This window comes from Scyliorhinus canicula, chromosome 14 (assembly GCF_902713615.1).
Source record: "Scyliorhinus canicula chromosome 14, sScyCan1.1, whole genome shotgun sequence".
In the NCBI taxonomy this organism is placed as follows: Eukaryota; Metazoa; Chordata; class Chondrichthyes; order Carcharhiniformes; family Scyliorhinidae; genus Scyliorhinus; species Scyliorhinus canicula.
Genome location: NC_052159.1, coordinates 29,413,657 through 29,439,245, shown reverse-complemented (window position 1 = coordinate 29,439,245; position 25,589 = coordinate 29,413,657). Strand labels below are relative to the sequence as shown.

At 48.6% G+C, this 25,589-nt stretch overlaps 1 protein-coding gene and 1 non-coding gene across 5 annotated transcripts in view; both read left to right on the top strand.

The window, feature by feature from the left end:
* relt (RELT TNF receptor) overlaps positions 1-25,589 on the top strand; it is a 77,270-nt gene that overhangs the window by 37,705 nt on the left and 13,976 nt on the right. For all 4 annotated transcript variants that reach the window (XM_038818512.1, XM_038818511.1, XM_038818509.1 and 1 more), the window contains 3 exons: positions 10,719-10,805; positions 14,148-14,247; positions 23,406-23,624. In XM_038818512.1, coding sequence (XP_038674440.1) covers positions 10,719-10,805; positions 14,148-14,247; positions 23,406-23,624 — 406 coding nt within the window. The remainder of the gene's footprint in view (positions 1-10,718; positions 10,806-14,147; positions 14,248-23,405; positions 23,625-25,589) is intronic.
* On the top strand, positions 13,497-13,630 carry LOC119977932. Its single transcript, XR_005463328.1, has one exon. It is a non-coding gene; the product is annotated as a small nucleolar RNA SNORA13 (small nucleolar RNA).

Here is a 25,589-nt window from a genome sequence, read left to right as displayed (position 1 = left end):
ACTTTTCTGTGGTTTTCATTGTACGTACGCATTAGTATACAGGTTTGGATTCACATAACTTCCCAATGCTGTTACTGTATTAATCTACTTATTTTAAAGGGGTTAACGGCTGCATTAAAACAGTGTAGACAGGAATTTTGTGCAATCTGCTTAGAAATAGCACAAAACTGACCTGACGACTGAGGAAACATTGGTGAGTAGTACCGACCAAAATAACATTAAGAAAACGATTCTGTTTGAAATTATTATTGAATTTCAAACATAGACAGCGGGGTTTTCCATTTCAGTGTTGGTGTTGGGTCTGAATCGGTGGACTTCTATTGTCGCCTTCATGAAGCAATTTAGGATGTGTTAATGGTACAGCACCAATGCCACATGGAACACGATCGACTCCAATTAAAAATGTTGTCCGATTCACCGGGGTCGGGATTAACACTCGAGAGGCTGACAAGCTGCAGCCGGGTATTAGCGCTCCACTCCCCGCACACACTCATCGCAGACATCAAGATGGCAGCACGGAGAGCAGCACCCCGGTTTGCAGACGACGAACTGGAGACCCTGCTGGATGACGTGGAGGAAATTCCATGACGTGGAAGAGGCTGCCACCCGCTGCCGTACACCGGGCCTGGGCGCAGGTGGCAGAGGCCATGAACACCAATGGGACCCACCGCAAGGACCAGACAGCAGTGCCAGAAAAGGCAGCACAACCTCCACGGGGCAGCCAGGGTGAGCAGGCAGGACTGTGCCCCTAGCACCAACCCGTCCCAAACAAACGTAACCACCGCCCCCCAGGAGACGGCAGCCCACAACCGCTGTTAGAGAGAGAAGGCCGGAGGGGACCGTCGGACCTGCGGCCCTTCACCACAGCGGACACTGGACCTGGTCGGTGAGCCCGGAGAGAGGGTAGTCGCCGAGCGGAGGTTGGCATCGGGCGATCAAGTGCGACCCAGCTGCGTTGTAGTTTGCCATGGCATGCTGGGCACGACCTCCCCAACTGCCCTCACACCACTCTCTCACCACACCCTCACCATACCCTCACTACCACCACCACCCCAACCCGTGATCCAATCATGCGTCATGTCTTGTGTCTTGCAGGATCACCTGGCGACGAGGCGGGCCCTTCTGGTGCCCCCACCCACGACCTCAACCCCAAGCGGATTCCAGCGAAGAGGAAATGACGCATAGTGAGGAGAACTCTTCCCCCCCCAAACACCAGTCCAAGACATTTCGGAGAGACACTGACTTCCCATCTCAGCGGTTTCCAATGCCCTCCACTATCCCAGAGACACTTACCTTGTTTGGGCATGTTAGTGAAGAGGCTGCTGGGGCATCACCTGGTGCACACCACACATGTACTGTGCCACATCAGGTGGAGGTAGGAACCCCCGAGGAGGCAGACGGTCGGAGGGAGGCCCGACCCCAAGAATAAGTTGCCGTCCAGATGGGTCTCGTGGTTCTGGAAAGGGCGGTCCCTTCAATAACGGAGATGAAGACACAGAGCCAGGGACTATATGAGGGGTTGTCAGCAATCAGTTGAAGGATTTAAACTGCCTGCAAGGGCAGGAGGCAGCACAGACAATGTGTGCCTCCCAGGCCAACACCACATGAGTGGTATCCACGGTGGAGGTCTTGGGGGCAAAGGTATTGGCCATGGGTCAGGATGTCCAAGGCCTGGGGCATTCTGAGGGGCGGTGGCCGAGGCACAGGGCAGGGCTGCATGTCACAGGCAGCTGTGTACCAGGGCCACCAGGACATTACAGCGGCGCTTCAGAGCTTGGCCCACTCACAACGGGTTCTGGCTGAGGGCGTCATCGGCATCGCCCGGGTGCTGGTTGACCAGATCCAGAGGGCGGTGGCACAGTCACAAAGTGATGTTCCCAGGGGGAGGTGGGCCACTCCCTGAGGTCCATGGCCACGAGCATCGAGACCCATGTCGAGACGAGAGCGGGGCCCCCAGGGCTGGTGGCGCCTGGTGGCAGGGGAGCCCAAGAGTTTGCTCTGGTCGCTCCCCTGTCCCACAGAGTAGCCTGGGAGCCATTGGGTGCTGTCTGCCAGGCCTCCTAGTCAGTCAGCCTGCAGCCGAATAGAGTGTCCCATGCACGGCGGCCCTGGTGCACACATTGTGCAGCCTCCTGTGCCTGCCCGGGCGCCATGCCCTGCTCATCCTCGCCCTCCTCCGTGTCGTCCTCTCCTCCAGCACGTCACCCCTCTGCTGCGCGATGTTGTGGAGGACGCAGCAGGCCATGACGATGTAGGCCAACCTCCCAGTGCTATACTGGAGGGCCCCTCCAGAGTGGTCCAGGTACCTGAACCGCAACTTCAGGATGCCGAAGCACCACTCGATCATGGCCCTGGTCACAGCATGGGCATCACTGTAGCGGGTCTCAGAATCGATGGCCTTCGGATATGTGTCATCAGCCACGATTGCAACAGATAACCCCTGTCACCCAAGAGCCAACGCTTCACCGGGAGTGCACCTCAAAGGAATCAGGAACTGCCGAGTGTGCCAGGATGACGGAGTTGTGTACACCGCCCGGGTATCGGGTGCAGACGTGCACAATGTGCAGCTCATGGCCACACCCCAGCTGCACGTTCATCGAGTGGAACCCCTTTTAGTTTGTGAAGAGCGACCTATCATGGGTCGGTGCTCACAGGGCAACATGCATCCCGTCAATCACTCCCTGTACCTGGGGCATCCCGGCAATGGTGGTGAACCTCACTGCCCGGGCATCCTGGTGGGCTTGGTCTACATTGAATTTGATATTTTGTTGCCGACCGGGCATATAGGGCCTCCGTTATGGCGCGGAAGCACCTGTGCACCAAGGTCTGCGAGATCCCAGACAGGTCCCCACTCAGTGCCAGGGAGAACCCCATGTTGTAAAAGTTCAAGGCGACCGTCAACTTGACGGCCACTGGGAGTGGGTGTCCTTCCCCATATCCATGCGGGGCCAGGTATGCCATGATCTGGCAGATATGTCGCACCGTCCTCCTGCTCAGCTGGAGTCGGCAGGTCCTCGAATGACAGGCGTTACCAGTACACCTGAGGCCTCAGGTGGCACCTCCTTCCCACATCCTCCTCAACCTCTATCCAACCGGCTGGCTCTTGTTCCTGTGGGGCAGGCTCTGCTCCAGAGGAACAAGAGCCAGCCGGTGAGGATGGAGTGCTGTGGTGACCAGGATGAAGGCTACCATTCCTGGTTGGATTCTTAAGTCCATTGCCTGCAGGGGTGAAAGGCAGACATGTTAGCATGGCGTGTACCACCTCCTCAACCAGGTCCACCAGGCTACACGGTGGTCCTGGCCTGCACTTCAGCCCCTGCAAATCCCCCTTCCCCGCCCTTCCTCCCTTCCTCAGACCCACCCCCAGCCGTTCTCTCGGTACTCTGCACCGCACCTCTGGCCCCATTGGTGCCCGACACCGCGGAGACTCTGGCCCCAGCACCCAACCCTGCTGGCAGCGGTACCGGTGGCTGGCGCTACCCATGCCATCAGTAAGCTCTGCAGCCCCTGTCCAGCACCTGCATTTAGGGGTTACCGTGCGCGTTGCCCTTGTGTGGGCCGCATGATGCCCCACTGGCAGGTGGTGTCCGGTTGTGGGGGTGGGGGCATTACTCTTTGCAGCCACAGGCCACGGCGGACGGTCACTGGGCTGCGCAGCAAGATTGCTGCCTTGCAGACCCAGCAATGGCGGCCCATGCCTGTACACCCTGGTCCTGGGGGGGGTGGGTCACCCTGATGCCACGGCCCATCCCCTAGTCTGCCCTCCCCCCATTACTCCCCCCTGGCGCTGGCAGACACCCTCCCCACATACACAGCCACTCCCCCGGCCTGACAGACACCCCCTACCCCTCCCCCACTCCCCCCGCCAACACATACACAGCCAGCCATGCCAGTGGCAGGACCAGCAGCTGTGGCGCGTCTGAGAACATGTTCTATCTCCTCTCTTCCTCAGCAGCCACTGCACCTGTTTCCCGACCTGGAAAAGGTGGAGCATCATGGGAGCTCCAGCGAGTACTGGATCAGGCCTGTCAATGATATGCCAATGGCCTTTACTGTACGGGTGGAGTAGAATGCATTGACACCGCTGTCGAGGCACTGGAGCATGGCATTCTGTCGAGTGTCTGGCACCGGCCTCGATTTTCAGCTCACGCGCGATTCTCCACCCAATCGCGTTTCCTGATTCCGGCGTCACCATGGATATGGGAACTACATAATCTGTCAGTTAGCATCTGTATAGTGAAAAGGACAAGGTCATGTTTTGGGTGTAAACCTTTCAGCAGAACTGAAAACTATAAGGTAAACAAGCATTTTTTTTAAATTAGAGAGAGGTTTGTAGAGATTTGTTTACACGGAAGGCTGTTTGAACGCTTTCGCCACAGGGAGTGGTTCATCTTTTAAGATGTTTGAAGCAGGGGAAGATAAAAGGATGTTGGTGAAGCAACAGAGCAGTGGGGTTTGTTTCAGCAAAGAGCCACCACAGTGACCAATGACCTTCTCTGTGCTGGCAACTTGCATTATATCATCGAGAAAAGGGAGAGTTCCGTCAAAATTCAGGATCTTCTTTTGTTATTTTGTGGTTGTGTGTTACCAGCGTGAGGCAGCACCCCTCGGGGTGGGGGCGGGGAAGGGTGAAGCTGGTGACGTCAAGGTAAAACTGCTTGAATTCGCAACACACATTCCCAGGCCAAATATTTGTTTACGGAACTGCTAGAACGCTTTCACAATGACAAATTAAGAATGACAACGTACGTACAATACCCCACACCTTGGTATTGCTGTTCAGCAATTATGATGGGGCAACAGAGCTGTCACCAGAATGGCAAGCCTATGAACTATCCACGCCCCTCCCTGAGGCCCTACACTGTGGTGGCTGTCATTCCAGAAAAAGCTGTGCCAGGAAGTGGGGCGTTCAAAATTACTGGATACAGTCACAATTCTTGGCAATGCTTCAGAACTTTACCGGCTGGATTAACACATTGAGGCCCCAGTTTTTAAATTTGCGACTTGATAACTTGGGGCCAGTCAGCAGAATCTTGTTGTGGCGTTGGGTGTCTTGTCTGTTGGCGAGAAACCCGCGCTACCTCTTTGCGGGAAGGCCGACTGAGACACACCCCAATCAGCAAAGTCACCCGCGGGCTTCCCCCTGGGATTAAACCCCCATGGCGGACGTCCCACCAAGCGAGAGCTTCCGGCCACTCAGAGGCCAGCTGAGGAGGCCGTGGCTGCTGCTGGAAACACACTGCCGTCCCCTCGCATGAGTCCCAGGATCACCCTGGACCCAGGCTATAGGTAGGTAATGTAGGGTGTTTTCACGGGGCGAGTTTGCCAGGAGAAGGGGGCAGTGGCAAGGAGATGGCTCTCAGTGAGCCATCTTCATTCCTGATGTCCAGCCTCTTGGTCAGACACAGAATGCCTCCTCCCGCCCCACAAATCTCACACCACAAATCCCCCACCCCTGGAGGTGTCAAGCTGGCCGCACAGATGCACACTGCACGGCAACAGGCCCACCTGCCACTGTGTTGACACCAGTGATTTTGGAATGAGATCCTTCTGTGGTGATGATTAATTTGCCATTTAAGGGCCTGAATTGGTGGAGGGATGAGAAAGTCGACCATGGGCCTTCCTGGGTAGAACTTAATTCTGGTAAAGGCAGAATGGTGGAGGGGTTCAGGGATGCTCCAACCCTATCTAATTACATACACTTACCACCTCCAAGCTTGCTACCGACAAGAGCACAAGATTCCACCCAATGTTGTTAGAAATGCATGTGCGCTGGCGGCACAGTGGTTGCACTGTTGCCTCACAGCGCTGAGGACCCGGGTTCGATCCTGGGCCCTGGGTCACTAGCCGTGTGGGGTTTGCACATTCTCCCTGTGTTTGCGTGGGGCTCACCCCTCCAACCCAAGGATGTGAATGGTAGGTGCATTGGCCATTCTAAATTGCTCCTTAATTGGAAAAAAACATTTTTTATAGAAAGGGATGCAGCGTAAACATTTTGTGATTGAGCAGAGATGGACTTATAATGAAACACATAGCAGGGGCCAATGGGGGGTCCCCATACTGAGAGGTGGCTATGTGTGTCCCCAAAGGTGTAATTCCGGTGCTGCTGCTACGTCTTCAGGGAGGCGAGGAGGAGGCGCTGGCCAACAGCCATTGAGGGAAGCAGCGTGGCGACTTTTGACTCCAGGCCAAGGCTGAGGAGGGCGGGCAGGCAACCAACCAAAAAGACCAGAGACCAACCAAGCCATAAAACCAGCAAAAGCAACCAGGCAGCCGGCCAGTAACACACGCGGTCATCTCGGGTCGAGGCCCAGCCACCCGAGCGAGAGCTGAGAGGTGAGCAGAGCAGCTGTCAGGAGGTGCGAAGAAGGCCAGGCAAGCACCAGCGTCATGTCTCAGGGAATGTGGGAGCAGCAGCCAGTGTGAGTGGGGTAGCCCGGTCAGGGCCAGAGGCTAGGGCTGAAAGTGAGAGGGCTGGGCTGGGTAACAACCGGACAACGCAACGAGGGCAGGACTCTGGGTTTCTGTGCCTTGCATTATGTGAGCTGAGGGTGAGCAGAGACAGGAGGGCATTGATGTCATTGTGGATGGGGCTCGTCATCATTGTGCATGGGGCTCAATGCCATTGTGGGCGGGGCTCAATGTCCTTGTGGGCAGGGCTCAATACCATTGTGGGCAGGACTCAATATCATTGAGGGGGGGGCTCAACATCATTGTAGATAGGGCTCGTCATCATTGTGCATGGGGCTCAATGTCCTTATGGGCAGGGCTCAATATCATTGTGGGCAGGACTCAATATCATTTGAGGGCGGGCTCAACATCATTGTAGATAGGGCTCGTCATCATTGTGCATGGGGCTCAATGCCATTGTGGGCGGGGCTCAATGTCCTTGTGGGCGGGGCTCAATGTCCTTATGGGCAGGGCTCAATATCATTGTGGGCAGGACTCAATATCATTGAGGGCGGGCTCAACATCATTGTAGATAGGGCTCGTCATCATTGTGCGTGGGGCCCGATGCCATTATGGGTGGGCTCAACGTCATTGAGGGCAGGTCTCAATGCCATTGGGATGGAGCTCGACATCATTGTTGCCAATGTTTGACGCCATTGGGGCGGGGCATGACGTGGGGTCCCTGCAAAGAGGGAGAGAACGGAGCCCCAAAAATAAGTCCGCCTCAGTGATTGAGAATTGATTTGCTTAAAGAAAAGAAATAAGGTTGAGTATTTATGCCTTCCTGATAAAGAAGAAAATGGTAAATTACTCCATTCCTTGGCCATTTTAGTATTGATTTAAAATCCTCCTCTCATACGTGAAAGCTTGAAGAATGCTGATAACATCAAAAGAACAATACAGCTGAAAAGCTGTCCTGAAGGTCGATGGCCAAGGCCACTGCTCTAAATAATTACATTTGTTTTGGGGTCACATTCCGTTTATTTTTCCATGCAGACTGAAGCTCAATGGCCTCCCCCTGTCCACCATCCACAACCAGCCTTTCAGCTCCCTGTTCACAGGAAATCCTGCAGCGGATTCAGGGCTTGATTTAAAATTTTCGGTCAGTCGCTCCCTCCTGTATTGTCGCTGGTTTAAGTGCTGCTTCTGGCTGAACCATCAGCTCTTGTCGACATGCAAGATCAAAGAATGAGAAGGTGCACAGCTCCCTCCTCCGCTGGGAGTAAACTTGAGCAACGGAGGGCTTGACGTGTGGGCCTGGCTTCCGGCACTGTGCCCCTTCTCACCTTACTGCCCAATGTTGTGAGGCTGCAGGACACAGCCAGTACCAGCAGTTCCATGAGAAGATACCGCAGGAAACGGCAAGCTTTCAATCATTTAAACGCAGAAGGTGGAATTTTACGTCCCAGTCACGGTGTGTGGCAGGGCTGGAAAATGGGGCGAGCCATTCAAAAGCCCATTGACTTCGGCGGGACCGGAAAGCCCTAAGAGGGGGGGGGAGGGGCTATAAAACTGCACCCAGAGTGAGTATACACACCAAAGACATTAAGGGTGAATGGCAAAAGAACAAGAGTCAACAGGAGGAAACATTTCTTTTACACATGCGGTTTCTGGCTTCTGCATGAAAGGATCGCAGAATCTGATTCGCTTGTGATATTCAAAAGCGAATGGAAAATCCACCCCCTCCCCACCGCATGCACCGACTTCATAAAGATTCAGGCTCTTAGGTTTCAAAATTATTCAGACTGGAATCAAAGATTTCTAACCTGATCAGCATAGGTTCAGCAAGTAATAGAAAACACTTGCATTTACTGCACAGCCCCAGTTCCTGCAGCTAAGTAAAGTGATCGATAAATTAAGCCTCAATGGTCCAGTTTTTAAATGCAGTGTATGCTGAGCTACATACACTAGGAAGAACCGGTTGCTATTTGAGGACAGTGAGGGTGATACATGTCAGCAGTCAAAACATATCAACCATGTTTTTCTTTCCCCAATAGTTATTCAATGACTAATTTGTGCCTTGCTGTGATATCTGGTACCACGATAAAATGGCTAACACTGAGGGCTGCTGGTAACCATTGAACTGTAGCCTATCTTTAATAGAGGATGTGAACAATTTAGGTTAAAAGAATGTTCTGCTTGAACACAAATATTAACAATTTATCCATGATGCAACGTGACCAAAGCAATTGAAGAACATTTTGCAATGTGATTGGGAGAAGTGAAACCCCGTGTTAATTCTGTCAAATTCCCATCCTGTACTCGTGCAAACCTAAGATATTCTTAGGTAATGGAAAATCTAATGGGGAGATAATTACTCGGTCTTGTCCAAGGTCACAATGGAGTAAACAGAATGTTGAACCCCAGGGGTATTATGGCATTGCAGCCCGTGCTCAATGGGAAAATAGACAGTGTAATGTCTTTGCCAAATACATTGACCTAAGGTCACTTGAGTTGACAGTGATGGAAAACTGCAGGATTCAATGATATAAAAGTGCATTATAGGCACATAGTCAACAAAGAATTTTGCCAACAGTCCAAGAAGATTCTTTGCTCTCTTTCTGAAACAATTGCGAAATATCTCACTTTAGGTTTGACCCAGGCTTTTGTGTATTTCAAAGCTAGTTTTTGTTTAGAGATCCATGGCATGTGTACTGCTCGTATGGTGAGTTGCTAATCTCAGAAGGTCTCGTGGTTATAGAATCATCAAATCCCTACAGTGCAAGAGGCCATTGTGCTGGTCTGCTGTAAGAACCCAACTGACCAATAGCCTTCAGAACCTGCCACCCTAGTCTGGCCTACATGTGACGCCAGTCTCACTCTGCATAGTTGTTACATTGCCCTCAGGAAACTAGGGATGGGCAGTAGGTTCTGACCTGTCAATTTTGTCTAAACCTTAAGATCAAATAGAAAATGGAAGCCAAGAATTAGTCATGCCCCTGAACTTCTCAATGACTGACCATAGAGAACAGCATTTAATACATCCTCTACTCTACTATGGCACCAGCTCCAAGGTGCTTATTTAATCTTCAGCAGTAGCTTTTAATGTCATCTATTTAGTGCCCATATATTTGTTGCTTCCTCTTCCATCCTTGCCTGAAGGTACTGACTCCAACTAAGGTATGCTTCCATGGACATCAGTAGCCTATCTTGCTACAGTGACTCAGTGTACGTTGTCCATAAATGTTGACAGGTTATTCCACGGTGAAGACTTCATGTCCAAGCCAGGTTCTGTTCTCACCGTAATTTACATTAGGATGCTTGCTGTTCAGCAGTGATTGGAGCATAGATCCTTGTAAGTTTCATTTTTCCTCTGTAGCCCAGTGGTGCTAAAATCAATTTTAGTGCTTATCTTAGTTTTGTGTCAGTAATGGGCTCATTAGCATCTCTTGCCTCTGAGTCATGCAGTTGTGAGTTGAAGGCCAGGACTTGAGCATAACAATCGAGACTGACGCTCTAGTATACTATTGAATAAGTGCTGCACTGTTTCATTTTGGATGTGATAGTAAACTGAGGCCTACTGTCTATGGATGCAAAAGAGCCTGGGCTGGATTCTCCACTATCGGGGTTCTCTGTTGAGCCGGCAGCGCACCCACACCCGGGGATTTCTCGAAGGCGTGGGGCTGCCCTCAATGGGAAACCCCATTGGCCGGCTGGCGGGACGGAGAATCCTGCTGCTGACAGGGGTGCACCGCATCAGAAAACAGGAAGTTCTGAAATAATTATTTCCAGTATCTACAACTTGTGATCATGATGCTCAATTACCAGGTGTTTGGTGCCATGGTGCCTGCTTCCTGACCGTCATGGTCGAAACTCCAAACAAAGAATCACATCTGGCCATTGGCCTAACTATCAAGGCTCACATGGTCCCATGGGTGAAGCAAGGCTTTGTAGTGTTGCATGTAGGCATAATATTGCTGCTTTGAGCACAGCAGAATGTATTTCTTGGCGGTGCGCCATTCGTTGGTGGTGGGGTTCTCTTTTCCCACTGCTTGTCAGTGGAATTTCCCATTGTAGCTGCCGCACGCCGCTGGGAAACCCGCGGGTGTGGGTGCATTGCAGCCAGGAACAGAGACCTCCGATGGCGAAGAATTCAGGCCATTGTATTGGGAACTCACAGGCATGTAACCATAGTTACCCAATGCAGCAAATTAGAAAATCATCCCTGAAAGTCAGACAATCAGAAAGACTCCACAGTGAACAGGTTAGCTGCTGCTAAAAGTAGTTCAATTCTGCATTAAGTCTCTTCATTTTCTTCTGTTTTACAGCTGCTATCAATGGAGATCCCTTCACATCCGATGAATCCAATGAAGACACCATTGGTGTCCTGGTACGGCTGATCACAGAGAAGAAAGGTTGGCATGCGATTATTTTATTCTGATCAATTCAAGTTGCCATGGTAGGTAGGCAGATGGGAGTTCCTAATTATTAATATAAGTTAATCTGGGTTGACTATTCAAAACTGCTCAGCTATTCAATAAGGTCGCTGCTGCTCATCTATGTCCACTCCACCGTACCAAACCTTGGGAAGCCCAACAGCTAAATGAAGGTGAGGACTGTTGGATCCAGGAGGTAAATGCTTTTCTCCTTACCTACTAGATGCAGCAAAACTGCCTTGCCAAAGCCTTTCTTGGTTTGGGAGGGTTGCAATAATATTGCCTCGTCTTTTCTCCCTGTCTCTTTTATTTAATCCAATCCCATAACCCACCGAGATATCTGAGCTCCTCTAATTCTGTTATACGGCTCGTTATTATGCTTTGTTTTATAATGCTCCTGTGAAGCTTCCTGTGACATTCATTACGTTAAAGACACTACATGAATAAAGTTGTTTTTGTTTACTTTTCCGTGCACCGTCCTGGAGCTCAGGGAAAGGGGATGAATATGATTTTTCTCTGACCGCCTTTAAACGTCACAAGCCAGCAGCTTTTCCAGTCCCCATGCGGATGGCCTTATTGGAGGCAGCTTCCTTGCAGCACGAGAGAGGACCATTGGAGCCAGAGGCCCTTTGCTCTGCAGACATAATGTCATTTGAGAGTACTTTTAAGAAATTGGTGTTTATAAATGGGTGTGTACATAAATATCTGCAGTGAGAGTACCTTTAAGAAATGGGTGTTTATTACTGCAGTGATGTCAGATAGTGGGTGGAGCTGGGCTGTCTGTCAGCTTTTTACTTTCGTTTTTGAGCAGGCTGCAGGGTGTGTTTTAGTTTTGTTTTCAGAGCTGGACAGCTGCAGTCACAGCCAGAAGGTTTATGAATCTCTCTCTGTAATCTAAAGACTGTAAATCGATCCTGGTGATTTGAAACTAATAACAGTAGTGACTTTAACCTGATGTGCTTCTGATAAGGGTTTTGTTTTTAAGTTGGCTGGATGTTAAAAAGGAATGCTTAAAGGTTTACTTAGTGTTGTAGTCTTTGGGGGTTGTATTTGAATTAATGGTTGCTAAGATGTTCACTATGTTTTAAAAAGGTTAACTTGAGTTCATAGAATAAACATTGCTTTAAAAAACTTTTCCATTTCTGTTGTACCACACCTGTAAAGTGGGCTGTGTGCTCCCCATACCACAATCTATTAAAAGTTGTGGGTCAGGTGAACTCCATGACACACTTTGGGGTTCTCTAAACCTTGGTCCATAACAATGGGTTCAAGGAAGGAGTGGCTGGCCCTGTGATACCTCCCAGCTGGCTTTTCCTTCTGTGCCGTGGGGCCGTCTGCCTTCCTCAGGCTGCAGAAGTCATTTCAATTTTCCTTCCGAGGGCGCTGCCATTTTGAAGCACACTCCAGATCTCCCACCTGCCCGGGCAGTGCCTATCTCCACTGTGGGGCACAACAAGGCTCCAGGGCAGCCAGCTCTGTGATTGAACAGTGACCATGGGAGGCACCCAATTAGGGGGCCGGCTATAGGAGAATGGCTCCTGTGGTCTGGCTTCCAGCAAGTGAAGGAGCAGGACCGCAATTTGGTCCCAATGTTGGGATCCCAAATCCAGCCCTGAATCTGACAGCCACCTGCGTGTTGATTCTCACAAAGTAAAGGACATGGGAGAGAGAAGATGAAACTTTTGCCTGTTTATCCAGTAAATAAAGATGTGTCACCTGTGTGGTAAGAATTTCCTTTGCTTGTTATGTGTGGTAACATCATTAATATGTTTGTGAATATTACACCTGTTCCGCATCGCAAACTGTTTCTAAAAGGACATTTTTGACATACAGGACAGAGGAAATTTTCAGGTCCTTTTATGAGGGTCAATTTGACAGAACATTTATAGGTGCATTAGCCTCAGGTGGGATATTCCAGTCTTGGGGTGGACACGACCGGAAAATCCCGCCCATGATGCTGTTATAGATAGCAACCGGAGGAAAATTCCTCTTTGAATATAAACTGAACTCCCAATGGTATTGAGTGCAGATGAGCTTGTCCATTGTGTGCAAGAACTTAAAGTCCAAACTGGTTCCCAATTTATTTGTGATGTCAACTTCAAACAATTGTGGTAACATCTCCATTTATTTCTGTGGATAATTTTTAAGTGTAGTGCAGAATAGTGCAGCCAGTCCCTTCCTGTGGTGGACTTATCCATCTGCCTTTGTAGTTGAGAATCAGAGAATCCCTACAGTGCTGAAGGAGGCCATTCAGCCCATTGTGTCTGCACCAGCCCTCTGAAAGAGCACTCTACCCAGGTCCACTCCCCCGCCCTATCACCATAACCTAACCTGCAGATCCCTGAACACTGAGGGGCAATTTAGCATGGCCAGTCCACCTAACCTGCACATCTTTGGATGCTCAGGGGTAATTTAGCACATCCAATCCACCTAATTGGCACATCTTTGGACTGTGGGAGGAAACCGGATCATCCTGAGGAAACCCACGCAGAAATGGGAAGAAAGTGCAGACTCCACACAGACAGTCACCCAAGGCCGGAATTGGATCCGGGCCCTTGGTGCTGTGAGGCAGCAGTGCTAACTATTGTTCCACCCATTTAATCAACACATTAGAAGTCTTCTTCCATAATCAATAGCATTAGACAATGTATGAATTCACTTCACATTAGTTGCCTTTTGTGTTGCCCACAATTCTTGTATATAGATGAGTGAGGTGTCAAAAAAGGCATAAAATAACTTGAGCTGTTCGATGCATCCTGTTGTTGTTGTACTTCGGGATATTGCGATTCAGCTGAAACACAGTTCCTTTAGAATATCATTGGATTTTCTAAACAGGTGTTGAGTTAACACAGACTAATTAAACTAGTTTGTAGATTATTTCATGTTCAATGCCAGTTGTAACAATTTTGCTTCAGATCTTTGAGAAATAATTATAGTAAATGAAGGCAGCACGGTAGCATAGTGGTTAGCATCAATGCTTCACAGCTCCAGGGTCCCAGGTTCGATTCCCGGCTGGGTCACTGTCTGTGCGGAGTCTGCACGTCCTCCCCGTGTGTGCGTGGGTTTCCTCTGGGTGCTCCGGTTTCCTCCCACAGTCCAAAGATGTGCGGGTTAGGTGGATTGGCCATGCTAAATTGCCCGTAGTGTCCTAAAAAGTAAGGTTAAGGGGGAGTTGTTGGGTTACGGGTATAGGATGGATACGTGAGTTTGAGTAGGGTGATCATTGCTCGGCACAACATCGAGGGCCGAAGGGCCTGTTCTGTGCTGTACTGTTCTTCTTCTTCTAATGCAGCCAGGGTCACGTTCTTTTCTTCCCAACAGAAAATGCTGCGGCCTTGGATGAGATGTTAAAGGAGCATGAGAGGAGGGAAGGGATCACCAGAAACATGTCCGAAATCACCAATATGAATGTGGAAGAAAAGTAAGTTCTCTTTCACACGGGTGCATTCAAATATGGGGTCGCAAGGTCGAATTTAACCTAACCCACCCTGGGATCTGGAGGAAACTGAGTTGGACGCCCATTTTATGCCCCATTTGATTTTACTCTTAGTTGAAATCAGCGATAGGTGATAATTATGTAGTGTTTACAATGGGTGTCTGACCTGAACCCACCCCATTCCTATTGCGTAGATCAGATTAAAATCGGGACTGTAGAATTTTATAGCCGGGACTGTAGAATTTTATAGCCCAGCAAGACATCCCATCACATAAATACTAGCTGTCAGCATGAGTTATCCACTTCATCCCAATCCAATGCCCGTCTTTCCCACTGTTTAAATTAATTTCCTAACATTTATCAACTTCCTGCCAAATGGATTTTGCTTCCACTATTATTTCTGATAAGACATTTTGAAATGGATTCTCTCCCCTGTTCCCGCACCCCCCCCCCCCCCCCCCCCCCCCCTCCCCTCCACCTGTGGGATTCAGACTGTCTGCCCTAACAAACTTCTGCTTTAAACAAATTCACTCTTTTGTTCTTTCAGTAACTATACAAGCCACGGAGAATTGTGCTTCAGAGTAAAAACGTGCTAGAGTTGTAGAACCTCACTGAAATTGCCCTACTGATACATGTTGGTATTGTTCCATGTCAGTCTGTGATTGTTTTGTGTGCTGATGCCCTATTGTGGATTGAATTACTTAACACATTATCCATTTGCCGCTGGGGGCCAGGGTTCAAATCCAGCTCAGTTTGATAGGATGAATGTCTTGTCTGTTGACTGATACAAAAATGCATTAGTGAGCAAAAAATAAAAACAAAGTGACCTTGATGCATTCAGGAATGGTCTCAGGTTCAGGGATCCTCGAGGGAAGAAATCCAGGACATGTTTCAGCGGCCTCGACGCACCTGACCTGGTGTCGGGAAGAGGTCATTGAATCTCGTGAGAGGCCTCTTGCAAGATTTGCAACGCTCAGTGGAATCTCGCCAGTCATCACGACCTGGATCTCGCTTTCACTGGGCGTGGTCCACATCAGCGTATTTAAATGAGCCTAATTGTTCATTTAAATAGACGTTTGGTGGATTCACCCGGTGCCCAGGACTCAAAAGCTGTGCCTGGGCGCCCTCGCCAAGGTGCCATTTAGCAGTAGTCCACACAAATGTGACCAGGTGTAACGGCACCTGGGGTGTGGTTTCCAGGCCATTGGGTAGTTGGCGACAGGGCAGGGTGGCACCCTGGCTCTCTCTCTGACTGCCAGGAAGCTTGGCACTGCAAGGCCAGGCAAGTACCAGGGTGTCCAGGTGCCAGGTTGACACTGGCAAGCATCAGGCCCAGGGGGTACCAGGTAGAGGGTGATGAGGGGTGTTCATGGGGGCCTTCCCATGGGAGGGGGGCCTGAAAGGGGGTAAGTATCGGGGCAGCATTCCAAACTAGCATCCTGACCTGTGCGGAGATTTTCCTGCTGGCGAGCAGTACGGTCTTGGCAGAGAGAAAACAGCAAAGGTGCCGTTGAATAGCGAGATATTTCTCGGTGCTGCAGCCGCTGAGAAACACCGCGCTAAACCAGCCCAAAACCGGAAATTGAATCGCGCCACCAGTCTTTCAACTACTTATTCCCAAAATCATAACTGGATTCTCTACACGTGTTTACAACTTTTACAGTGAATAACACAGTGCAAATCATACCATCGTTCAGCAGAGCATCTTATACAAGACCTGGCAATGCTTGATGCTCCCAATGATGGCATCAAATTGGAATGTGTTTTGATTTCCCACCGTTAATAACCATCACCCTGAGCACCGTTTATTTTGATGAAACACAATTCCAGTGCACTGACACCTACTAACCTGAAAGGCACTGTTAAACTTCCAGAAGGCTGATCAAAATCTCTGGAAGTGATCAGCGCGGTCCTTCAATGCCAGCGTGTGTAAGCACTGTGCCCTGTGTTGCCGCGGTGATGCAACTCTTTCACAAGCTGCCTCTCAACTGTTCCATAAATATTAAATGGAAACAGAAGGGAAACCGCCCTTTGCAAGTTATGCTCAACATTGTGTTCCACCACGTTATGGAAGATTCTTCGCATAATGTTCGACTGCCTGACTGGACTGCAGATAGGGGAGATTTTTCCCGAGGTCTGCATTACCCTGGGGCAGAAACATCGAGGTGGTTCCCTTTTAGGGCCGCCAACAGTGATCAAATGTATTCCTGGCGGTTTCATCACATGCTCTGGCCTCACGCTCCAGCCATTAGTTGGCCAACACATCCATCCTCGTGACGCACGGCCTTCCAACGCCAACTGGAAAATGAAAAGACGCATTACCCAACTGGATGATGTTTGACTGTCTGTCAAACAGTCTTTTGTTTCCGTTTTCAATATTCTTACACCTGGTAAAGATATTTTTTCAAAGAAAATGGCAAACAGAAACAATCTTTTATCATGTCCCGCAGATTTTTCTCCAGGATTGCACGCAGCACTGTCCTGGAGATTGATCTTCAACTCCTGGAGGCTCCAGACCAATCCTGGAGGGTGGTCAAGCCCACCTATCTTACAGACTCGGAACCATTTGGGTTTATGGTATTTGCTGCACTCTACCGATCTGGGAACATTTTTACCCTCGGTTTTTCAGTTAACAGAAGCAACCACGGGCATTTCTGACAAAACAAACATAAATGTTGCAGCTGACAAACCCTTGTTGGTAACGTAAGTGGACAAACTCTGACCATGTTCACACAAAGTGAACCATTGAAAATAAAACCTGAGTGCTTATCTTAAAATAATGGGCGGAGAAATGTCCTTCGAATACCTGAAGTGTTTGCCCGCCTAAATAATCGCAAGGCGTAAATGCCTTATCTGAGAGCTCTTCCATTCCTGAAAAGCAGCGTTTATAATAAATTGATTTTTCTTTTTATTTATTCTTTTCTGCTGCATTCATTTGAGACTTGGGACTCCCCAAAGTTTCAAATCCCGCTCCTTTGTGCATCCAAAATGTAAGTGAAGTATAGGTTTTGGATGTCGAATGATCATTAGGAAAGTACAGTAAGAAGTCTTACAACACCAGGTTAAAGTCTAACAGGTTTGTTTCAAATCACTAGCTTTCGGAGCCCAGCTCCTTCCTCAGGTGAAGGAAGGAGCAGTCCTCCGAAAGCAAGTGATTCGAAACAAACCTGTTGGACTTTAACCTGGTGTTGTAAGACTTCTTATTGTGCTCACCCCAGTCCAACGCCGGCATCTCCACCTTATTGGGAAAGTAAGTGGTTGCTCTGAATCCGCTGCAAACGCAGCTGTTTAAAAATTTAATACAGTAAGAAGTCTTACAACACCAGGTTAAAGTCCCAGGCCAGATGGCGGGGGGTGAATGTAATGCAACATGAATCCCAGGTCCCGGTTGAGGCCGCACTCGTGTGTGGAACTTGGTTATAAGTTTCTGCTCAGCGATTCTGCATTTTTTTTTTTTATATAATTTTTATTGGAATTTTTTACAGAAAATATAAAACATAACGACAAACAATGAAATGCAACAAAATAACCCATAATAACTGTGACACCCCCAGACCGTATCGGCGCATGTATCACATCCCCCCACCCCCCCAACCCTAATGAACAAACTAACTTAAAAAATATTAAAATTAAATAAACAAACATAGTCATTGTCGGCCCCCCCCTTTTCCCTCCCCTTTTCCCTCCCCGGGTTGCTGCTGCTGCTGTCCCCGTACCCTATCGTTGAGCCAGAAAGTCGAGAAAAGGCTGCCACCGCCTAAAGAACCCTTGTACCGACCCTCTCAGGGCGAATTTGACCTTCTCTAGCTTAATGAAACCCGCCATGTCATTGATCCAGGTCTCCACGCTTGGGGGCCTCGCATCCTTCCATTGTAGCAAGATCCTTCGCCGGGCTACTAGGGACGCAAAGGCCAGCACACCGGCCTCTTTCGCCTCCTGCACTCCCGGCTCCACCCCAACCCCAAAAATCGCGAGTCCCCATCCTGGCTTGACCCTGGATCCCACCACCCTCGACACCGTCCTCGCCACCCCCTTCCAGAACTCCTCCAGTGCCGGGCATGCCCAGAACATATGGGCATGGTTCGCTGGACTCCCCGAGCACCTGACACACCTGTCCTCACCCCCAAAGAACCTACTCATCCTCGTCCCAGTCATGTGGGCCCAGTGCAGCACCTTGAATTGGATGAGGCTAAGCCGCGCACACGAGGAGGAAGAATTAACCCTCTCCAGGGCATCAGCCCATGTCCCGTCTTCGATCAGTTCCCCCTCCCACTTCGTTTTCAGCTCCTCAGCGATTCTGCATTATCGCACGTCCTGAAGGCTGCCTTGGAGAATGCTTACCCGGAGATCAGAGGCTGAATGCCCTTGACTGCTGAAGTGTTCTCCGACTGGAAGGGAACATTCCCGCCTGGTGATTGCCGTGCGATGTCAGTTCATCTGTTGTCGCAGCGTCTGCATGGTCTCGCCAATATACCACGCTTCGGGACATCCTTTCCTGCAGCGTCTGACTCTACCTAGACGACAACGCAGAATCGTCGAACAGAAACTTATAGCCAAGTTCCGCATACATGGGTACGGCCTCAACCGGGACCTTGGATTCATGTCGCATTACATTCATCCCCCACCATCTGGCCTGGGCTTGTGAAATCTTACCAACTGACCTGGCTTGAGACAATTCACACCTCTTTAACCTGAGATTACCCCTCTCTCTGGATCTGTAAAGACGTAATTACCTGCAAATGCTCTCATTCAAAGCATCATCTTGCCTCTTTGACTTTGTCTATATATATGTTTCTGGAATCTACCTCTTTATTTACCTGAGGAAGGAGCAGTGCTCCGAAAGCTAGTGATTTGAAACAAACCTGTTGGACTTTAACCTTGTGTTGTAAGACTTCTTACTGTGCTCACCCCAGTATAACGCCGGCATCTCCACATCATAAAAATTTAATGACAGAATAGAAAGCCGCATCCTCACCTTTCACTGCCCCGTGAGTCAATCTGCAAGCCAAGAGCATCGCTAGCTGGGCACATCAGGTCTGTAAAACGGGCTGATGATCAACTATTATGACCTTGAACAACACCCTCCCTGCCCCCAGCCCGCGCACATCCTACACGAGAGCTGAATTATTTCATGCAGTCACACATTCAACAGGAAGCCTTAAGAGTCACAGTCAATAGAGCATCTTGTTGTTGCCCCTACAAGCTTTAACTGACTGAAGCAGACAAATCAGTCGTAATGTGGATTATACTCAATAAAAACTTTATTTAATACAACTTTATCTAACTCAGTAATACTTTAGTTATGCGCTTATTTGAACAGTCACGTAAGTTTTAAGACACACAACCTGAACTCAAAATACTACCCAGTAGCAAGAACTAGCCAAGTCTGCTGTGGAGGGTGCACTCGTCTCTGAGTTTCCAGACTCAGGGGGCTGAATACTACCCATTTCTGGTGCGGAACACCATCGGGATGCTCCGATTTGCTGGTAGCCCGGGGGTTTCCCGACGGCATGGGGCTGCCCCACAATGGGAAACCCCATTGACAGGCCGGCGAAACTGAGAATCCCGACTGCGGGCCGGAGAAACCCGCCCCGGTCACTTCTAGCGAATATTGATCCTGGATTATCGCTGTTGAAATCTCAGAAGCTTCTTTTTATCAGGATTTTAGTTCTTTCTTATGAACAAGGCATCAGTCTCCCTTGGAGAGTGATGTTTTCGCTGGTTCAACACAGTGTGTTATCAGTGAAAAGTCCAGATGTACAATTTGTTGCTCTGCCTTTTCCCACAAAACTCATTTTGCTGGGCTGCATTTTTCACACAGGCAAGGCTGTTAGCCTCTTTTACATCTTACCTCACGGCTCAATGTGAGCCATTTCTCTATCTCAACAATCTATTGGACAACATTGAAACTTTAGCTCAAGCTAAATTCAAAACAGAATGATGGAGAACTCACCAGCCCCCAACACTACCCCACGCAAGTTTGCAACATCTTGCAAACAGACCAATGGTGAGCGACTCATTAATTTTTCTTTCATGGATTAGATAATTCCGTCTTTAACATCGACATACTTCATAGAATCATGGAATCCCTACAGTGCAGAAGGAGGCCATTTGGCCCTTCATGTCTTCACCGGCCCTCTGAAAGAGGGCAACACGGTAGCATTGTGGATAGCACAATCGCTTAACAGCTCCATGGTCCCAGGTTCGAATCCGGCTTGGGTCACTGTCTGTGCGGAGTCTGCACATCCTCCCCGTGTGTGCGTGGGTTTCCTCCGGGTGCTCCGGTTTCCTCCCACAGTCCAAAGATGTGCAGGTTAGGTGGATTGGCCATGATAAATTGCCCTTAGTGTCCAAAATTGCCCTTGGTGTTGGGTGGGGTTACTGGGTTATGGGGATAGGGTGGAGGTGTTAACCTTGGGTAGGGTGCTCTTTCCAAGAGCCGGTGCAGACACGATGGGCCGAATGGCCTCCTTCTGCACTGTAAATTCTATGTATGAAAGAGCACCCCACGTAGACTCAATCCCCCACTTTATCCCCGTAACCCCACTGGGGGCAATTTAGAGAAAGTGTAAACTCCACATAGTCACCCGAGGTGGGAATTGAACCCATGTCCCTGCACTGAGGCAGCAATGTGCCATCCGTCCGTCCTGAAAATAATTATTTTCTGAGAGAGTATCTTCAAGTAGGATGTTAGTCCACAAAGTCAGCAGCAGCAGTTTTTAGTGTGATTAATCATTGGACACATCAACAATTACCCAGTCACAAACATGGTGTTTGAAAACTAGATGGATAGCCTCCTGGCCAAGTGTTTCTGGTGACCGTGGTGCTGCACACAAGTGTATGAGTTACTTGCACAGAAAGGAAAATTGCATCAGTGGCTGGCAGCCATCCCCCTGTATAGATTACTGGGTGCACACGCACATTGGTGGAGAATTGGGAATATTTTGGCACTGATAGACCCCTTTTCCATTCATTGCGAATAATCATTCGGCCTTTCTAAATAATACTATGAAGGATTTTGTAGAGATTGTGTGTCTTGCACAAAGTACTACAATAAACTTAGTGTCCCATTAATCTAAAACTGAATCCCTCTGCAGTTAGATCACCAGCTGCTTACAACAGCATGCTGAGCAGCGTCTGAATGTTTCCCACTAGCCTGAAAATTGACTTAAATCCAAAACAAAATGGATAGCCCGTTGACTTTAGGAAAGCTTTTAATTGCTGACCTGATGATCCCATCAGCCTGCATTGCTCAATCAACAAAAAAAAACACTGACCTAGAATCGTCCTATCTTACAAATATTTACCGGATTCATGTCCAATTATTTTCCCACTTATTTCAGTGGAAGCTTGTTATCATTTACTCATTTCTTGACTACGAATAGTAAAGAAAATGTTTATTGCATTTCTTTGTGACTGTTCCATTTTAAAGCGACCCTCGGTGGTGATGAGCTCTCCTTATTTATTTAGTGAAATCTTTGACTGAAGGTCCCTCAATAGTCTGCAGATCACAGTCCTGTTTTTGGCTGTCCCTTTTGTGAATCACTGAAATGAATAAATGTTGTGCCTTTTCAACCATTCAAACCCCTGAAATCTGGCGTTCTCATTCATAGTTTCACTTCAGGTCCGTCGTACATTTTGATAACCACCTATTTTGTTATCGATTATTCAGAATTCACTGAAAAATTAATTGCAGTCATTATTAATTGGTAAACTGGGCTACGCGTCCTCCATTTGGGAAATGGAGGCAAGAAAGTTAAAGTAGGGTGTTAAATAATAAGGAAACAAATATGTTTTTAATGAAGTAATAAGCGGAAATATTCACCCTGCCGTCAAATGGGCTGAATGAAATAGGCTTTAAAGTTGCAAATCAGACCACAGCATGTGGTAATTTATTTGAAGCATTTCTTCGCATCCAACAGATTTCATTCAACAATTGGCTTATATACCTTCCTTTATAGAATTAATTTAAATAACTATTTTGATCCCACAAATTTGAAGCAAAAATAGCAGGATTTTACAGTCGTCCCCGCCAGTGGGATCTCCCCCCACGCCCCCCAAGGGTTGCCCGGCGACGGATGGTGTGAGTAACGGAAAATCCGTTGGCAGTGGCGAGATTGGAAGATCTTGCTGCTGGCCAATTGTGGGAAGCCTTCGTCACCGCAAAACACGCTGCGGAGGGAGTGGAAAATCCCGCCCTATAGACCTAAATTCTCACAAATTATAATCATATTATTTGACAAAAAATATTTATTTTCATAATGAATTTACTTCAATTTGCTTTACTTGGTTTTTCTCTACTTTTAATTAGCGTTACAATTTCTGCTATGTGGGTTCTCCTAATCATTCTCTACATCCTGTGTGTCACTCTCAAAATCCTCTGGGCCATAGTCCACAGCTACGCCAATTTCCTCAAAGTTTATTCACGCCCCAAATATTTCATCATCAGTGTCAAAGGAAACATCTCATTGTCGACATTTTCAGGGTCATTGTCTGCATTTTCGCTGTTTGTTGGAACAGTAAATGTTTTGTGATAGACCACATTAGACATTCTTCCTTCTTGAGCCAGAGTAACGGGATTCCTTGGTGGCATGTCAACCTCTTGCCTCGGTACTCTAGCCTCTTCATCTTCCCTCACTCTGGCTCTGTGTCCCTCCTGTCACTTTCCCGTACCAAATAATAACGTGTAGTGCCTCAGAACATAAACCTACTTGAAAATAACAAAATAGCAGGAAATAGAATGCATGAAATGTGAAAGGAAGTTGCAGAATTATGACTTAAGTCTGTTTCATTCTTTCTTGGAATGTATGTTTAAGGTTGGTTAAAGTTTATCTAAATTACACAAAGTAATTACACAAAGGAACACAAAGTAGGCAGGGCCAAGGGAACCCATGCTGGAGGCCAAACGCCCCCACTGACGGGTGTGGTCAGATATCAACACCTCTATAAAAAACCTAAGGTATCATCCCACCAAGTTTGGTTGAGATTGGTCCAAGGACCTCAGACCAGTTTGCTTATATCCCCCCCCCCCCTTCCCAGAATGATCCTTGACTACATTTCCCTCATGTTCAGCACCCAAGCTATTCAAATTTACTTTACTGGTAAAACTAATAGTTTTCTCCTCCCCATCACCTTGTCTACAGGTTTGCTCCATTGATAACCATTCCCAAGCTATGCAAACACCATCACGTTCACACTGTGCAGACCTCCGCAACCCTGCTGGGATCCAGCTGTACGCGCTGCAGTCAAAAGAAATGGCCGGAGCTTCTGCTGAATCCGGCCATCCGGAACGCCACAAAACCTGTCAAAGCGGGAATGCGGAACAGCCGGTCCAGTGAGATCACTATCTTATCCATCGGCAGGTAAGCAGCGCCACTGAACACTGTTCCAGGAAATATCCGAGAATTTTTCACAGCACAACAGTTATTCAATTGAGTGTCACAGAAGAGATACAATTTGTCTAATAAGTCTCCACCATGTTGGCATAACATTTATCAGTCCATTTGGCCAAACTGGGCACTGCTCCACACAAGTTTGTTCATCACACAAAGATGTCTATGTTGGGCTTATTAGGTGCTGTTAATTAGATTTATCAGAATCCTTCACTCCCTGTCTCTCTAATTTACTCCATCCTCTCCTGAAGTGGCTGATTCTGGCTGAGGTGTATTTTCACAGGTGTCAGTCTCCCTGTACTTCACCCTTGTGCCATCATTCTTGTGTGAGGAATGAGCAATGAGCATTGTCAGGTTATGTAGTCATGAGGACATCACAGTCAGGTTTTGCCTTTGAGGAAGGTACTTGCGCACAGACAAATATTCTATCAGAGATCGCAGGGTATTGATCAGAAGGGACACGCCAACTGATGTCAGTCAGAACAAGGGAGGTGGGAACATATCTACTGTTCTCACTTAACTTAACGTTTCATCACATTGTCAGTATAATACTTGACCCTCAGTCAACACAGTATGCACTACGTTGCTGTATTTGGACACACACTGATTACATACAAATGAATTAATCTTTCTTTCTCCTGCTCCCCATGTCTTATGTACCAAATCATAATTGCACTCAGTATCTCAAATTAATGACCTTCCTCAAAAACATTATCACATCACCAAAAACAGTGACTTGACCTCAGTGTAGAGATTCAACACACATTGTCGGCTCGATTCCAACAGCCTCCTCGCGCCCGATAGGTGTTGGCACGAGGCCGTTGAATCTTGCGAGAGGCCTGGGTCAAGATTCACGATGTTTGAAACATTTCGTGAGATTCAATGCCGGTGCACCACGATCCGGATCTCGCTGTCTTGCTGGGTGAGGTCCAGGCATGCATATGTAAATACGGCATGAAACTCATTCAAATATGCACTCGCCCAATTCACCCGGGGCCCGGGATTCACTGGCCTCGCAAGCAAGACCTCAACCAGGCGGCGTTTGCTACTGGTTCACAAAGTCATGAACCAATGGTGATGGGACCTCGGGGGGGGGGGGGGGGGTGTCTTGCTGGGAGTTGAGGCCCCAGGGTGGACAGGGCAAGATGGTACCCAGGCACTTTCTCTGGCACCTGGTCACCTTAGCACTGTCAGCCTGGCACCCTGAAAGTGCCACAGTGCCCAGGTGCCAGATTGCCCATGCCAGGGGTCAGGCCCAGGGGGGTCGTGCCCATAAGAGGTGGGATGAGGGGAGCAGGGAGGGGGCCTTGAGTACCCCAGAAGAGTTGTGTGAAGCTGGGGGTCCTCAAACTGTGGTTGGGTGCAGAGGGGATTTGAAAGATCAGGGCTGCTTTTAGAAATAGCGCCCTGATCTGCGAGTAGCCTTCCTGCACTGGAGAGCCCAGCTCGCTAATGCACAAAATGACTTAAAGAGAGGACTCGAGGGAGAGTTCCTTGGCAAGGCCAACAAAACCAGCAAAGTGCCGTTGAAGAGTTTTATCTTTCTCGGTGCCACAGGCACCAAGAAATACCCTGCTCAAGGCGCCATTCAGTGGACTTTAACTTGACTCTGCTGAATTGCGTCCTGTATTTCTATTCTGGAAATTGTGGGACTAATATTTCACTGACCAGGTACTTTCACACCTCATGGGCTGCATTTAACACTCCCCAGCCACCAGGAGGCTTGAAGGCGGTGGCAGGCATGTTAAATCCAGTGTGCTGCCTGCCTCCTGTCTACACCGCTTCCCCCACCACAATTATATCAGCAGCGTGCACCTGCTAAGAGCCAACTGAGGCCTTTAAGTGGGTAATTAATGTCGGTATATAACTGTGAGAGGCCCACGCCAAAGGCCAGCCTGGCAAATTTCCCTACGTGTGCTGGTGGTTGAGGTAGCC